Below are 16,265 nucleotides of genomic sequence, written 5' to 3' on the forward strand. Positions count from 1 at the left end.
GGCGTGGAGGCAGCTGATTGATATTTCTCTCACATTGATGTTTCTCTCTCGCCCTTCCTCTCTAAAAAAAAATCAATAAAAACATAGTAAATGGGCATTAGGACTCAGTGAATTCTCCTGGCCCAGGTCACCTGGTGTGCTTGGCATTTAAGGCTCCTTGTGAATTGGCCACTCCAGCCTCACCCCAACCTCCTGGACCCCACAGTCGACTCCCCGCTTTTGCAGACCCTGCTGTCCTGTCTTCACACCACAGCACAATCTGTCCTCTTCTTGGTACTCCCTCTGCCACCCGTCCCGTCCCTGCCAAGCCAGAGGGTAACTTACAAAGTGGAAGGAAAGCAAGCCGGGGTCAGAGGTGCGGCCACACGCACTCCTGCCTGTGACGAGCTGTGGCAGGTGGGTGTGCACCCCGTCTCTTCAGAGAAGCTCCAGCAGCAGAGTACCCGCGGCCCACTGCTCTCGGCCCAGCAAAGCCACCTACCCACGTCTCCCCAGCTCTGGGGTGCAGTGTATGCCCGATGACTGGTGAGAAAGGCTCAGCACCTCACCTGTGGGTGGGACGACCCCCCCCCCCCCGAGACCCACAGGATTGGAAATGGCCTCCTCTCATGTTCTGCAGTCATTGTGGAGGTGTCCACAATTTCAATAACCCCGTACCAACCTACTGACCACCCCAGAGCACCCACTATGTGGTTTTGAAGCTACAGTCTTCAGAACAAGGTAGGACATATTAGCCCCAAGTTTCAGATGAAGAAACTAAAACTCAGAGAGATGGATTCTTGCGGGCAGAGCTGGGGCAGGTCAGGCCGCAAAGCCCACACCTGTGTGGAGACAGGCTCACGGCGGGGCCCACATGCAACTGCGGGGGTCCCTCCAGACAGCACCCTCACACCAAGCACAGGCTCCAGGGCACAGACACACTCTTTATTGTCAGAAGGACCCCGGGCTCGGCCCAGGGTGCAGGATATCCAGTGGGCAGCTGCAGAGGACCTCAGGCCTCAGACAGGTCCTCGGCTCACACAGCACCGTGCAAATACAGAGCTAAAAACTTCTTGAACGTCTCTGGCTGGAAACCAGTGGGCCCAACAGGTTCCTGGAAAGAACACAGCCCATTAGGATCCTGCTACTAGGTTTAGTGGCAGCAATGAAAACAAAGGTCCATTTTCTGTAAATGCTAAGCACCTGGATAATAACCTTTTCTCTCAGGGACCAAGGAGGGGCCCGAGGAGCTGGCGCCCAAGAGAAGAGGAGGTGGGTGGAGAGGACACCAGCTCCTAACGCCACCAGGACTGCTGACGCGGACCTGGCCCCTCCTCCCTCTCACTTCAGCCACGGCCAACGGAGGGTCTCACTCCTTCTCTCAGGGACAATAAGCCCTTGCTGGCCCCACACACAGCTGCCAGGCCCCTTCTCTCTCTGTACTGGGCCCGTGCCCAGTGCCGGAAGCCCAGTGACTTGAATCTGGCTCCTGCCCACACAGAGCTTACAGCCAGGTGGTCAAATGGTGATAATAAAAGGTGACAGGCTTCCTAACAGAAGCAGGAAAGTGTTAAGAAAACGGGAGAAAATGACTAACTCATTGACTTCCATACATGAAAGACACCATGTATGAATGAGTCTTTGGGGGGGTCTTCAAGGGCACGTAGAATGGGGCAGAAAGAAAAGACAAGGAAGACCTCGGAGACGAGCACAGTGCACGCACGGGTAGGGGCACCTGCGGAGGTGGAGGGGAGAAGCAGGTGGGCAGGAGCTGAGCTGGAGCGGTAAGGAGGGGCCACTGCCCACCCCAGGCCCAGCCCCGAGTGCTCTGGCGGGAAGGGGCTGAAGGCAGAGGAGGAAGAGCCCAGGCTGGTGTGGCCGTGCAGGCGAAGGGGAGGGCCCAGGCCCAGGAGGACTTCAAGGGCAGAAACACTACCAGTGGGTGCTGGAGGACTAACTCTACGAATAACAAGCTGAAAATGCTCCGAGGCTGAACAACGCCATCCAGCAAATCAGGCCCCGGGTACGGCACGGGACACCGCTGCCAGAGCAGCAGCACCCCTACTCGGGCCCCGGGTGGGGCACGGGACACCGCTGTCAGCGCAGCAGCACCCCTACTCGGGCCCCGGGTGGGGCACGGGATACCGCTGTCAGCGCAGCAGCACCCCTACTCGGGCCCTGGGTGGGACACGGGACACCGCTGTCAGCGCAGCAGTACCCCTACTCCGGCCCGGGTGGGACACGGGACACTGTGTCAGAGCAGCAGCACCCCTACTCCGGCCCCGGGTGGGACACGGGACACCGCTGTCAGAGCAGCAGCACCCCTACTCGGGCCCCGGGTGGGACACAGGACACCGCTGTCAGAGCAGCAGCACCCCTACTCGGGCCCCGGGTGGGACACGGGACACTGTGTCAGAGCAGCAGCACCCCTACTCTGTTCTCTCACCCCCAGTCCTGCTTTGTGTCCCCTCAGTGTTTATCACTGCCTGACATCCCACTGAGTTTACGGACAGTCGCTGCCACTGCAGAGAGCAGGCCTGACGCGCCGGCTGACACTGGACTGCGGCAATGACAGTGCCGCAGAGGACTCCCGCTTGCAGTATGAAATGAATGAGGGCATCACTGATGGCCCTGCCTTGGAGGAGCCTGGAGCTCGGTTTGACGGAGAAGCAGAGCATGTACAGACAAGCGACGTAAGCGTGTGTGATGTGGGGATACAGGACTATGGGAGCGGGCTGGTGGGTCCTTATGCTAAACCTGGAGGACAAGTGGAGGACGGCCAGACAGAAGGGAAACGGGTGGGGGTTGGGGAAGAGCAGAAGCCTCCTTCACAGCATCCACTAAGATCCTGAGCTCCTTAAGCGCAGGGCACATGGGGAGGCGTGAGGAGCAGGGTGGAGTGGACGCAGAGGGAAGCGGGAGAGGTGGAGAGCTGGGCAGGGCCCAGGGTGGAAGGCATTGTTTTAGGGGATAAGCAGGGCTGAAGGAGCACTCCAGTCAGAGGCCCTGGGCACCAAACTTCTGAAGCCAGGGTCCCACACGTGAGCACCCCCTCCACCCACCCCCACACACCCTGGTAGGGTGAGTCATGGCCCTGCTCCAATCACAGGCTGGAGATGGCTGGACTCACCACCACCACCTTCTTTTTGATCACCGGGAGACACCAAAAATGCTGGTAGAGGAGCTGGTCTGAGTCCACCCAGACAAGATTCTTGATGCCCTCACTGGAGGCCAGATCGGTGGTGTTTAGCTGTAACACTAGGAACTGGAAGACGCGTCCGTCAGTGCCCACGCTCTGCACAACTACCGGCTGCTCCAGAACCTTGGCGTCATTCTGAGGAAAAGGACAAGCCATCGAATCAGGAACTGTGGCGTGTAAGGACAGCACAGACGAGGCAACTTCTAGTTCTGGCCTCTAAAACAAACGTCCACCCCACGGACGGACGGGTTTCACCTCCCCCACCAGCCTGGCCGATGTCTCGTGGCCCCGGGGCACCTGCTTTTCAGGTTGAGCACATTAGAGTAGTAATTCCTGCCACTGAGAGGCGATTGCTGGGCAAGAGGCACAGGACAGGAAGGTGAGCTGAAAGGGTAACGACAGGAGATCCCTCAAACTCCTGGTGTCACCGGAGAGCGACCCAGAGACATCCGCTCTATCAAACGTGGGCCTGGAGGGTCAATGGGTGGATATAATCCCATTCAGTTCTCACTCAATGGACAGACGAGAGAAAAGATTCAGCAAGGCACGCGGCTGGTCAGAAGTCACAAAGGTGCGTGGCGTCAGAACCGAGACTGGCCAACCCTGGGCCAGGCTCACTTCCCACTTGTGCTGCTCCGGAACCCGGCAGCCTGGGACGCAGGCCGTCCTCGCACCAGGGCTCTGAGAATACGCCCGGTTCCTGGGCGTCCACTGAGCCATGTCAGCTTCAGGACGCTGCCAGCAGCCCCCGCTAATTCCCTCAGTTAGTGCACTTGGCAATAACAACAATACTAGCAACCACTTACTGAAGGCCAGGCATTATGCCAGTTTTACCTAAAGTTGCTTCTAATCTCGTAAGTCCAGCAGTTTATTCCCACTGGACAGACGAGGAAAACGAGGTTCAGAGAGGTGGGATAGATTGCTCAAGGTTACCCAGGAGACGCAAACCGAACCCCATGCCATCAATCACTTAACACTCTACTGTTCTGGTCCACAGCCAGTGTCCCATGGTGTCCAATGGTAGCCCCTCTGCTCACTCTCAGCAGTGTCCTCGTTTGGATGACAATCATATGTTCGCCCTACTGAGACTGCATAGCAATCCAGTCTCGTGACTGCTCCCCACCGGACAGAGACCCACTAGGCAGGCCCCGTGAAGCACAGCATCCCTGACTCGAAATGCTGCCTACATTCACCCCTCCAGGGCTGAGTCCGAAGACAGGAATAGCTAATGTCAGCCCTCAGTGTGGGCCACACCGGGACTGCTGGCCTTAGAAATACCTGTTCTTAGCAGCATGAGAAATAAATAAAAAGAAAAGTACCTCTAAGTGTTAGCTGAGAATTCTGTATTGACTCTTATCTCCCTCTACAGATCAATAAAGCTGCAGGTAGTACATAAATTTCTCAGCAATTTTACCTTTTACACAGAGGCTCTTCCCATAATTGCTCAACTTCACATCCCCAGGAATAATCTGTACCTGGAGGGAGTGGGGGAGCCTCCTTTCTATCCAACTGGGTGGCAATTAGTGGCAGCGCTGCTACCTGTGCTCTGTGGGTACGGAATCCGCAGTGAGCCCGCAGGCCTGGGACCGGCATCTGATGACCTCTGGGATGGGAAGCAGCGCGTCCTTTGAGCTGGAGGGATCAGGGCTCCAACGCTTGCCACTAACTGTGGGCTCTTGGGCAAGTCACTTAACCGTCCAAGAACTAGGAAGACACAGGTCACACAGAGATGTGACAGCTGCTAATCTCTTAGCTGTGTCACCGGGGGCAGTTACTTAGCCTCCTTGAGCCTCAGTTTCTTCATCTGTAAAACGAAGCTCATGGTATCTGCCACAGGGGTTGCTATGAGAATAACGCAGAGGCTCTCGGATTTCCGTGCGGTGCTTCCAAACTTGTGCATGGACAGCATCACCCAGGGGGCTGGTCCGACACTGACCGCCAGGCCCCACCCCACAGCTTCTGATGCAGGTCTGGGTGGGTCTGAGAGTCTGCGCTTCCAATGAGCTCTCAGATGATGCTTATGCTGCTAATCCAGGACATATTTGAGAACCACTGACATACAGAACCATAACTAAATGCCTGGCTGTAGCAGATGCTCAACAGAGGCAGAGCCCATGGCACACCCGATCTCATTTGGCTAACCACCTCCCCAGCCCCACCAGTTCCCAGATGGAGTGGGATGGACCACAGAACACTGAATTCCTCACTCTTCCAGGAGGGCCTTAGCTCCACCCAGGACCTGGGAGCTGGGAGCAGCTCCCAGAAACATTCCCCCCACCCCTGCTCCCAGAAGAGGTTTCCCCCCAACCTTGTGGCAGCCACTCAGCTTCATTCTACACCATTAGGTCCCTGAGCCCTCTTCTTAGAATCAAGGGGCTGCCACCAAGGGTACCTTTGGTCCCCAGAACCTGTCCTGACTTGGCAGACAGGTCTGAGCCATGGTCCTAATTCAGTTGTCCTGCCTGCCGAGGGGCCTGAGCTCGGCTCCGGTGCTGTGGAACAGAGGGGTGCTGTGGAACAGAGGGGTGCTGCAGACGAGTGCCTGCAGCCTAGGAGCTGGGCACACCGGGCTCCACCCTGGCTCCACCACTCCCTGCTGTGCAACACTGGAGGAGCAGCTTAGCCGCCCTGCGATTCAGGGGCATAATTTTAACACTGGGGTCACAGTGAAACCACATGGGCTACTGTGATCAATGAGGCACAAAGCAGGCCCCAGCAGGTGTCAGCTCACGTCTGTGGGGCGCAAGGAAGTGCCTCTCCCTGAAATTCCTCGGTAGAGCAAGGACTCCTCCCCACCCCCTTTGTTTCTCTGAGCAGTTAAGGCAGGAGACCAGCACCACGTAAAGCAGCTCGGTGGTCTTCCCCACATACGTACCCCATAGAGGAGCCGGGCCTGAGCCAGGGCATTGCCGAAGGCGAACAGGATCATCTTGGCTCTCAGCTGATCTGGTTGAAAGCGGTGTGGTCGGAGATTGGCTGACTCCATCAAATACAGGGTGTGGGGGTAGGGGTAAGGATAACCCTCCTGGAACCCTGCAAGATACACGACCATGTGGAGGGCAGAAAAGATTCATCGGCCAGCCCCAAGGCCTCAGGAAAGTCACGTCAGCTCAGTGCCAGGCACTACAGAGACTCAGTAAAGGCAGATACCATCACTCTAGCTCTGAGGCTGGCAAACTTCCACCTGCAGCCAATTTCTTGGCCCTCATCTGTTTTTGAAAATAAAGTTTTTAACTAGAGCACAACTCTGTCCACTCACTCATTTACATAATGTCTACTGAGTAGCTATGACAGATACCACATGTGGCCTGCAAAACCTAAAATTCTTACTATTTGGCTCCTCATAGAAAATGTATGCCGCCCTGGCCACTTTGGCTCAGCGGTTAGAGCGTCGGCCTGCGGTCCGGAGAGACCCGGGTTCGGTTCCCGCTAAGGGCACATACTTCAGTTGCAGTTTGTCCCCGGCCCTGGTTGGTCGTGCGGGTGGCAGCCACTCGATGTGTCCCTTCACGTCGATGTTTCTCTCTCTCTCCCTTCCTCTCTCTCCCTCCCGCTCCATCTGTACAAAAAATGGAAAAATATCCTCGGGTGAGGATAAAAAAAAAATGTGTGCCAACCTGTTGTGGGCGATTCTTGCATGAATCTAACTCCACCCCTTTCTCGCTCACTCCAGTATACAAATGGCAGTGATATTAGCAGAAGGATAACCTGAAACCTATGGTAATCGTTTTTTTTTAATCTTCACCCAAAGTTATTTTTCCATTTATCTTCAGATAGAGTGGGAGGGAGGAGGGAAGGGAAGGGGAGAGAGAGAGGGGGGGAGAGAGAGAGAGAGAGAGAGAGAGAGAGAAACATTGATACAAGAGAGACACACTGATCTGTTGCCTCCTGAAAGACCCCGACCAGGGCCAGGAACTGAACTGCAACTGAGGTACGTGCAGCTTGACTGGAATCAAACCCAAGATTCTTCGGTCTGCGGGCCGATGCTCCAACTGCTCAGCCAAACCTGCCAGGGCTAATCTTTTTTTTAAATTTTATTTATTTATTTTTATTTAATTTTTTTTTTCTTTATTGACTTTAGAGGGAGAGAAATAGAAACATCAATGAGAGAGAACATCAATTGGCCACCCACCTCCTGCATGCCCCCCACTGGGGATTAGGCCCATAACCTGGGCATGTGCCCTGACGGGGAATCAAACCAGCAAACTTTTGGTGCATGGGTCGACGCTCAACCACTGAGACACACCGGTCGGCCGGGCTAATCATTTTTTTTAAAGCAAATCATTTGGCTGGTGTGGCTCAGTTGGCTGGAGCACTGTCCTGTGCACCAAGGGTTGTGGGTTCGATTCCCAGTCAGAGAACATGCCTAGGTTGCGGGTTCGGCCCTGGCCCCAGTTGGGGGATGTGTGGGGAGGCAACGGATCGATGTTTCTTTCTCTCTCTCACCATCTCCCTTCCTCTCTAAAATCAATTTTTTTAAAAAGCACAAATCACTCGCAAACTGTAATACTTTGTATTAGTAACAGACGACCTGCCTCACTCCTCACAGCTATCGGCACAACACTGGTGCTGAGACCCGCTCAGCACGTGCTCGTCTCGGCCATGGCCTAGGTCACCGCTCCCCTCCCGCATGGCTCTGGGGAAAGCCGTGCGAAGTGGGGGCTTCTGGAATGAGTAACCTGGGTTGGTGAAAGTGGGCGGAAAGGAGGGAGAAAGAAGCTGGGAATGGGTCGGCTCTGAAAATCCCAGAGAAGAGCACTGGCTTCGCCACCTGCCCCAGTCCCTGCTGCGGTCCCCCAGCGTGTGGACACACAACACGCAGCGCTCGCCCTGTGCCGCGCCCTGCACAGGCACCAGCAACCGAGGCCAGGCAGAGCCCGCTACTGCCCTTGAGGAACTCACAGTTTAGAGGGGCAGACAGATAGGAAAACTGACCATGTCCACATAGAACATGTCAAGATACAAGGTGAGTCGGGGTTGTGGGAGGAAAAGTCAAAGGTCCCTGATGACACTGGAAGGTCCCAGAGCATTTCTGGAAAGTTATTCCTAAGATGAATTATGAAAGACGAAGAGTTATCAAGCTGAAGACGAACTGAGGCGAGTCGTCAAAAGTCCCAGGGAGAGGAACTTGAGAATGTGTCGAAGTGGGAAAGGGCACAGTGTGCTGAGTGCAGCAGGATAAAGGGGCCACGGGGAGCAGACCAAGAGGAGGCTGGAGAGAGGGGCAGAGGCCACACCTGAAGGCCTTCCTGTGATAAGCTGAGGAGTTCAAACTCCAACAGACAGCGGGAGGGGGGCATGGAGAGAGACAGGATTGTATGTGTTTTCGAAAGGCTAACTGTGAATAGATGGACTGCTGAGCAAACAGCCTGGGTCGCCCTGACTGGCTGGGACACTGGCAGTGGGCTTGGGGAGAGACCACAGGGACAGACTGAGGTTGCAGTTGTAGAAATGAAGAGAGGTGGAGAAGACACTACAGCTTGTAACGAGTGAGCGGACAGCGAAACCATGGGCCTGCCTAGCCTGATTCCCTAGTCTGTCTGGGCTGACCGGGTAGAAGGTGCTACCTTATTCGATGGAGCCTGGATGAATAACCCCATTCAAGGCCTGTGGGGCTCCCTCCATCCTACCAGGAGGCTGGCCAGAGTTTACAGGGTACTGAGAAAGAGGGTGTCTTCCAAAGGATCTATGAATACAGGAAACGTGGCCCCAGATCAAAAGCCACTCAAGCCATCCATTAAAACTCTGAGTTGCTTCTCAGGTATCAAAAGCAAAGTCAGCTTTTGAACAAATCATGTAACCTCCCTGAGCCTCAGTTGCCTTGCCTCTAAAAAGGGGAAAACAGTACCTGTCTCAAGGGGCTGCTCCACGCATCTTAGAAGAAAGTGCATGTCAAGTGCCTGGGACCAGGAAGTACAACACATTCTTCCCTTTGGAAAAAGCACGTCTCTCATCTCCACACAACCTAAAAAAGTCAAAGGCTTTGACACTTACCTGTGTCGTCTTTCTCATCATAAAGATTGCTTTCCTGAAGACCCATAGTGGGAGATATGGGATAGAAAGTCTCAAGAACATGATTCTTGGTAGCTTCAACTTCCTCTCTGGAGGCGATGGGGGGCAGAGGCTCCTTAGCATTCAGCCGGGCTCCACTGGTACCATGGACCTGAAGGAGAATAGACTCTAAAGGGGAGAAAGACCATTAGTCTAACTGGTCTGAAGTCTTAGCTTCAACCTGCCATGCTCAAGTCTTTTATAGCTTTCTGGGCAGATCACGTAATCACAGGAAACAAAACTTTGATTAAGACATTAATTCTGAAGGGGGTGGTGAGGGAGATAAACCACAGAACTTATATGCATATATGCATGAACAATGGACATGGACAACAAAATTGGGGACAGGGCGGGGAGAGTGGGGGTGGGGGGGTGTCAGTGGGGGAAAAAGGAGAAACATCTGTAACAAAAATAAATAATTAGAAAATGAAAAAAAAAATCATAAGAGCCCTGGCCGGTTTGGCTCAGCGGTTAGAGCGTCGGCCTGCGGTCCTGAGAGACCTGGGTTCGGTTCCCGCTAAGGGCATGTACCTCAGTTGCAGTTTGTCCCCGGTCCTGGTCGGTTGTGCGGGTGGCAGCCACTCGATGTGTTCCTTTCACATCGATGTTTCTCTCTCTCTGTTCCTCTCTCTCCCTCCCACTCTACCTGAACAAAAAATGGAAAAATGTCCTCGGGTGAGGATAAAAAAAAAAAAAAAAAAAAAAAAATCATAAGCTGGAAAAAAAAAAGACATTAATCCTGGGATTCTTGAAAGGGGGACTGACCAATGCATTCTTCTTTTTTTTAATAATTATGATTATTTTAAACATTGTTATTGATTTTCAGAGAGAGAGGAAGGGGGGGAGAGGGGGAGAGAGAGAGACAAGGAGACAGAGAGACATCGATGTTAGAGCATAACATGGATTGGCTGTCTTTTGCACACCTCCTACCAGGGATTGAGCCCACATATGCCATAACCAGGAATTGAATCAGATACCCTTTGGTGCACAGGACGATGCCCAACCGAGCCACACAGGTCAGGGCACATTCTTATTCCTGTGTTCCTTTCCAGTGATGCCTAAGACCTGATTTCTGTGGGTTCAGGGCTGTCCCCCACAGATTATCCCAAAGCCATGCTCTAAGCTGGGGACCCAGAAATAAGTGAGAGTTACGCTCTGCTTTCAAAAAGCTCGCCAGGTAGTAAATGTTACAACAAAAGTATGAAGCACCCTCGGAGATCAGAGAGGCGGGAAAATGACCTCCAGGTCTAGAAAGCTTCCTGAAGGAGGCACTGCCTTCAAACTAGCTTCTGAAGGATAGCTAAGAGCAGTTTCTCAACTTTGGCACTATTCACATTTTGGACCAGATAATTTTTTGGTGAGGGAGGTTGTCCTGTAGATGTTTGACAGCATCCCTGACCTTTATACCCCTAGATACCAAGAGAACTTCCCTCAACCCTACCCTGGTTCAAGTCACGTCACAAAAAATGTCTCCAGACATTGGCAAATCTCCCCCAGAGGGCCACACCACCCTTGGATGAAAACCACTGGGTAAGAGTTTGCCAGGCAAAGAAAGGGGAGAAAAGCATTCTGGTTAAGAAGAAGTAACATGTGCAAAGGCACAGAAGTGTGCTATTCCATGGCAGAGTTTAGAGGAATAAATCCAGATGACTCAAGTGTGGTATGGTGGAAGGGAGAGAGTACCGGGACTGGGGGCTCAGGAGAAAGGCTATTAAACCCAGGAAAAAGGCTAGACTGTCCTCAACAACTGAGCGTGAAAAAAACTGGGTGAGTCAGAAAGCCTCATTTAAATCGGATTAGCATATTTGCTACAAGGAGATATAGGTGTATGAGGTAAAAACTCATATCTGACCAATCAACAAGCCTGCCAATCTGAATGTGAGTGCTCTTACAGAGTTCCCCCCAGGTGGCCACATGCCACCACCAGCTCCTTGAGAATGGCCTCCTGAGACTTCTCCATGCAGGCAAGAGTTCTTCCTCTAACGGTGCATGGTTTTTAAAAATAGTCAGAGAACTGTGCAATAGTAATGGATCAAGAACAGTGTGCTTATGTATGGTGTGGCCATTAAAAATTGCCATTTAATTAGCATGTATGTAAAAAAAGAATACTACATCTGTGGACAGATAAACTCTCATCTGTTTGTTAAAATAAATCAAACCCATACCTCAAGAAGAGTTTTCTGAAGTATTTCCTATTTCCTCAGATATTATCTGCAAGGAAGATAAATGTGCCTGGACCACTCCTAACCTGGGTTTTAGATTCTCCCCACAGGCCACTCTAGTATGGTTTCCATTCAATTCCCTCCACATCCCTCCTCCAGTGACAGCTCAAAATGGGGCAGTTTCATTAGAGGTAATACTTGATGGGCCAACAAGTACTCCTCTATTAATGAGGTTCACTAATTTCCTTAGTGATACCATTACCTCTGCAAAGTTGACTCCTTGCCAAGAAGTCCATACTCAAAGGGGCCAGATGGAAAAACTTGACCAAGCAGATGTGCTGAAAATCCCAAATTATTCCAAAGCTGGTCTCCCTGCTTCAAGTTTCCACTCATCAGAACACCTGTGTACTCTAAACATCTCTGTCTGGAACACCTGAAATTTGGTATTCATTCACCTGTCCTTTTAGTCAGCACCTATTATGTACCACAAACTGTCAGACACTGTGGCCAGAAGTTCACAGTTTAGTAGAGCAGACAGAAAAGATATTAGATAATTACAACATAGTATAATATGTGCTATGATAAAAATATGCATACTGGGCATAAGGAGCACAGAGGAGGAAGAGCCAATTTGTGGATTCACATAGGAAGGGGCTTGAGTTGAGTCTTGCAGTAAGAGTTTAGTCAAATGTGGAAAGTAAAAAAAGAGCTTTCCAGCTGGAATGCATAACATGTGCAAAGGTGTAAAAGCTTGATGCCAAAAAGCTGCAAGTGGCCAAAGTGTAACTTTGGGTATGGGGGGGAGGGCAGTAGAGCAGAAGACAAGACTAGAAAGACTAGATGGTGGCCAAATCACAGAGGGCCTTGGGACCATGATAAACGGTTTAAGTTACTGGGAGACAGTGAAGGATTTGAAACAAGAGGGACATAAGAAGACACGTACTTTGGAAAGATCACTCTAGCAGCTATGTGGAGAATGGACTGGGAAAAGGAGAAAAGCATGCATGGGGTAAAAGGGCCCTTGCATTCAATAAGTGTTGTGAGGGCAGATACTGTGTGTGCTTTATTATTTCCTTATATTGTCAAAATTTAGGCACTTGCAGGCACTCAATAGATATGGTTGAATTAATAGTCTTGGAAAGAAGTGATTAAAAACAAAAAACGCTGAGCTGTGGCTAATGATATTGAGGATGTGCCTAGGCCTATAAAATTGGACTGTGAAGGGTGGAAGTGAGGATACATATGGGAGTGTGGGGAGCTGGAAATGTGAGCGGGTGGTAGGGCTAAGAGTAGAAAGATAAAAAACAGACTAAGGTTTTCTGGTATATGAGATGACCAACCTCGGTTCCAGGTGGTAGATAACCTATAGCTTTCAGCACAGATCCGCTTGGCCAGAGAAGGATGCTTTAAAATCTGGGATCTACACAGCTGTATCAGACTGTTCACAATGACTGGGCTTGGAAAAAAGAAGAAACATTTGTAGACATAAAACATGTTGACTCCAAAATCCATCAACTGGAACTTTTACTGACTTGGGGGAAACTTACCAATAGGTCTGTCTCTTGGGGATGTCTTCAGTGGAGTGCCAGAGACGGGCATCATAGATCACATTCCGAACACGTTCATCTTGGTTCTCTATGTGGTTCCTTGGGTCATCAAGAAGGCTAAGCACTTTCTCGGGAAGGCCTTCTATTAACTTGGCCTTGGTAAGCCAGAGGGCCTGCTTCACACCTTTGGGGTAATTAGTCACACACACACACACACACACAAAGAAAGACAATTCAGAATGAGATATTTAAACCTGCCTGGTAGCATCTTTGGAAAAGGCTGGAGAGAGAGAAAGAACGCCATCTGAGGGGTCAGAACTAAAAATAAGGAGCAGAAGCTAGAACAGCCAGATTCCAACTCAACTTCAGGAATGAATGTCTACTGAAGGATGGTGAACAATTGAGATAGTGAGTGGCTAGTACTGGAAGAATTAAAACAGTGGCTAAGATCACAGACTATAGGATTAGATCAATGAATGCAAACCTTTCAAAACCTGTATCTCTTCTATTAACCCATACCCAGTCCCTGACTGGAAAAGCCCTATCTACCAAAAGTACCTCATTTATTAGGATTAAGCCCTTGCTGCTTTATTAAAGGAAAGCAGCTTTTGGAAATAATGAAAATAACTTTTAAATCATGAGAAGCCCTGAGTTTTGGAGCACTGAGATAATATTTCGTATCTTATTTAACCCTGAGATGCTATAATGAGCTACTTTACAGGCAGATTTTTGTAGGAAGAAGCCCTCTGAAACATACTGTGTTTGTCTCCCTGAGACCTTCTAAACTTCTCCCTGGCTTTAGTACAGGAAGTCTGGGCTTTTCCTGGGTATAGTATTATTTTGTCTTATGAACATGGTGAATTGCATAACTGAAAATGTTTTCCCCTATTCCAAGGGTCAACAAACTAATTTTTTAAAAGGCCAGACAGTAAATATTTTCAGTTTCTGGGCCATACAGACTCTGTCACAGAATCATCTCTGCCACTATAGCACCACATCAGCCATAGGCAAAAAGTAGACAAGTGGGCATGGCTATGTTCTAATAAAAAAACTATTTACACAAACAGGCCACTGGCCTAGTCAGCTGCTCTGGTCTCTGTACCATATGTTGATTGCTAGTAAGCTGAGAGCCAAGTTTGGGGTTCCCCATTAGTAAGTAGAACCTCACAGAATGACTTTTGTGTACTCACCTCACTGTTTAATCTTTCCTTTATGCTGACTGCATTACCTTATCTATTTTTTTAAAAATATGTTTTTATTGATTTGTCAGAGAGAGGAAGGGAGAGAGAGATAGAAACATCAATGAGAGAGAAACATCAATCGACTATCTTCTGCACCCAACCCACTGCCAGGGATCGAGTCCGCAACCCAGGCACATGCCCTGACACAGAATCAAACCAGGACCTCAGTCCATGGGACGACGCTCAATCCACTGAACCACACCGGCTGGTCTCACCCATCTATTTTCATTTTAATCTGGCTGTTTTGTAAAATTTCTCTAAGATGCTCAAAATACTTTTCAGAAAAAGATGAAGTATAAATAAACAAATAGATTTGATTCAGATTACTTAGTCTTCAAGCATTAAGGAACATCAGCTGCTCTCAGCAGGATGGGCTGAGGTACCAGGCAAACTCCCTTACTTTCCTCAGATCTGGCTTTCTAAGGGAGGAACAGGCACACATCTAGGGACCCAAGTTCTGCATTAAGTCCACATACCAGTCCTCTACCCTCAGATCAAAGTTAACACTGTTATTGTCAATGACTGTGTCCACAAGTTGACAGAAGGCTGGGTACCATGTTGGTTGGCAGGCTATTCATCCCAGCTGCAAAAACACCACTCTGATTCAGGGCCACATCTTCACTTGAAAAGATATGTCTGGGATTAAAGGGAGCCTAGACACTTTGGGGGAGACACCCTCAGTTAATTTCTTTTGTAGTAATAAATGAAAGGCAATGAGAGCAATGAGACTTTTCATTTTAAGGCTCATAAGACATCAGAAATACAAACATTTAGAAATGGAACTTCTGAATTTTGTGGTGGACCATAAAAAACTCCAGAGTGGGTTTGGCCAGTGTGGCTCAATGGTTGATCAACCACCCATGCACCAAGAGGTCGCTGGTTCGATTGATTCCCGGTCAGGACACATGCCCAGGTTGTGGGCCGGGTCCCCAGCGGGGGTGTGCAGGAGGTGGCCAATCCATGTTCTCTCTCATCGATGTTCCTATCTCTCTCTCCCTCTCCCTTCCTCTCTCTCTAAAAAATCAATAAAGAAAAAACATTTAAAAAAAATATTTAGCCCTGGCCGGTTTGGCTCAGCGGTTGGAGCGTCGGCCTGCGGTCCTGGGAGACCCGGGTTCGGTTCCCGCTAGGGGCGCGTAACTCGGTTGCAGTTTGTCCCCAGCCCTGGTCGGTTGTGCGGGTGGCGGCCACTCGATGTGTTCCTTTCACATCGATGTTTCTCTCTCTCTCTGTTCCTCTCTCTCCCTCCCACTCTACCTGAACAAAAAAAGGAAAAATGTCCTCGGGTGAGGATAAAAAAAAAAATTAGACAAATAAATAAATAAAACAAAAAACTCCAGAGTGGGAGTTGGGTAACCTGACTTTTAGTCCTGACAGTGCTGTTGTTCCTTAAACTTGAAAATGCAGTCTATAGTAAAACTCTGCAAGAGACAGCTAGAGAAGCAGACTGGGGTAATGAAGGGATCGTGAGCTTTAGGGGAGACAGCTCTTTACAACCCACTTAATCCAAACAACTCTCAGAAAACAGGAATCACTACTGGCCCAATTTCGCAGACGAAGAAACCGAGCCCCTCAGAGTTTCAATGTCTTGCCCAATGCCAGAGAGGGCCGGGTCGGTGCTGGGGAGAGGAACAAGGTCTCCTCCCGCCCGTCCTGGGGCCTCACCCTCGAGGAGGCGGCAGCGCTGGTGGAAGGTGTGGCAGACCTGGTCCTTGTATAGCGGATGCTCGTGAATCGGGGGCATCCGGCGGAACTTTGGATGCGTCCAGCCGCGATCCCAGGGCGGGAAGACCGGCCGCGCCAGCCCGGGCATGAAGTGCATCTTCCCCGCGTAGGTGATGGGCTCCAGTCCAGGGATTTCGTACACCCTGTCCAGGGGAGGAGGCTCGGGCTTCCGCGTGGAGCGGACACCCCACTCGTACGCCTCCCGTCTCGGGGTCCCACAGCCCCCAAGGCCGACACGTCCGGGGCGAGCCAGCGCCCGCCTCGCGGGCCCCGATGCCAATGCCATATCGATTTGGTCTCCTCAAGACCTCCACCTGGACGCCGCCATCTTCCCGTGTGCAAGGCCTGCTGGGAACGAAAG

The 16,265-nt window shown here is 50.8% G+C and overlaps 1 protein-coding gene across 1 annotated transcript; it reads right to left on the reverse strand.

The window, feature by feature from the left end:
* Positions 1–911: 911 nt before the first annotated feature.
* Positions 912–16,263, reverse strand: MRPL37 (mitochondrial ribosomal protein L37). Its single transcript, XM_036257118.1, has 7 exons — positions 15,845–16,263; positions 12,939–13,122; positions 12,732–12,847; positions 9,173–9,358; positions 6,054–6,211; positions 3,110–3,313; positions 912–1,093 (listed from the first exon to the last, which is right to left on the reverse strand). The coding sequence occupies exons 1-7, from the start codon at positions 16,188–16,190 to the stop codon at positions 1,016–1,018; spliced, it is 1,272 nt and encodes a 423-aa protein (XP_036113011.1). The 5' UTR covers positions 16,191–16,263; the 3' UTR covers positions 912–1,015.
* Between the last annotated feature and the right edge of the window lie 2 nt (positions 16,264–16,265).

This window comes from Molossus molossus, unplaced genomic scaffold (assembly GCF_014108415.1).
Source record: "Molossus molossus isolate mMolMol1 unplaced genomic scaffold, mMolMol1.p scaffold_m16_p_12, whole genome shotgun sequence".
Classification (NCBI taxonomy): domain Eukaryota; kingdom Metazoa; phylum Chordata; class Mammalia; order Chiroptera; family Molossidae; genus Molossus; species Molossus molossus.

Coding starts and splice junctions, on each gene's coding strand:
- MRPL37 (XM_036257118.1), bottom strand. CDS start 16,190: ATGGCATTGGCATCGGGGCCCGCGAGGCGGGCGCTGGCTCGCCCCGGA. Junction 12,848..12,938: donor CCCAAGAGACAGACCTATTG/GTAAGTTTCCCC, acceptor CTTTTTTCCAAG/CCCAGTCATTGTGAACAGTC. Junction 6,212..9,172: donor TGATGAGAAAGACGACACAG/GTAAGTGTCAAA, acceptor TGTATCTTGCAG/GGTTCCAGGAGGGTTATCCT.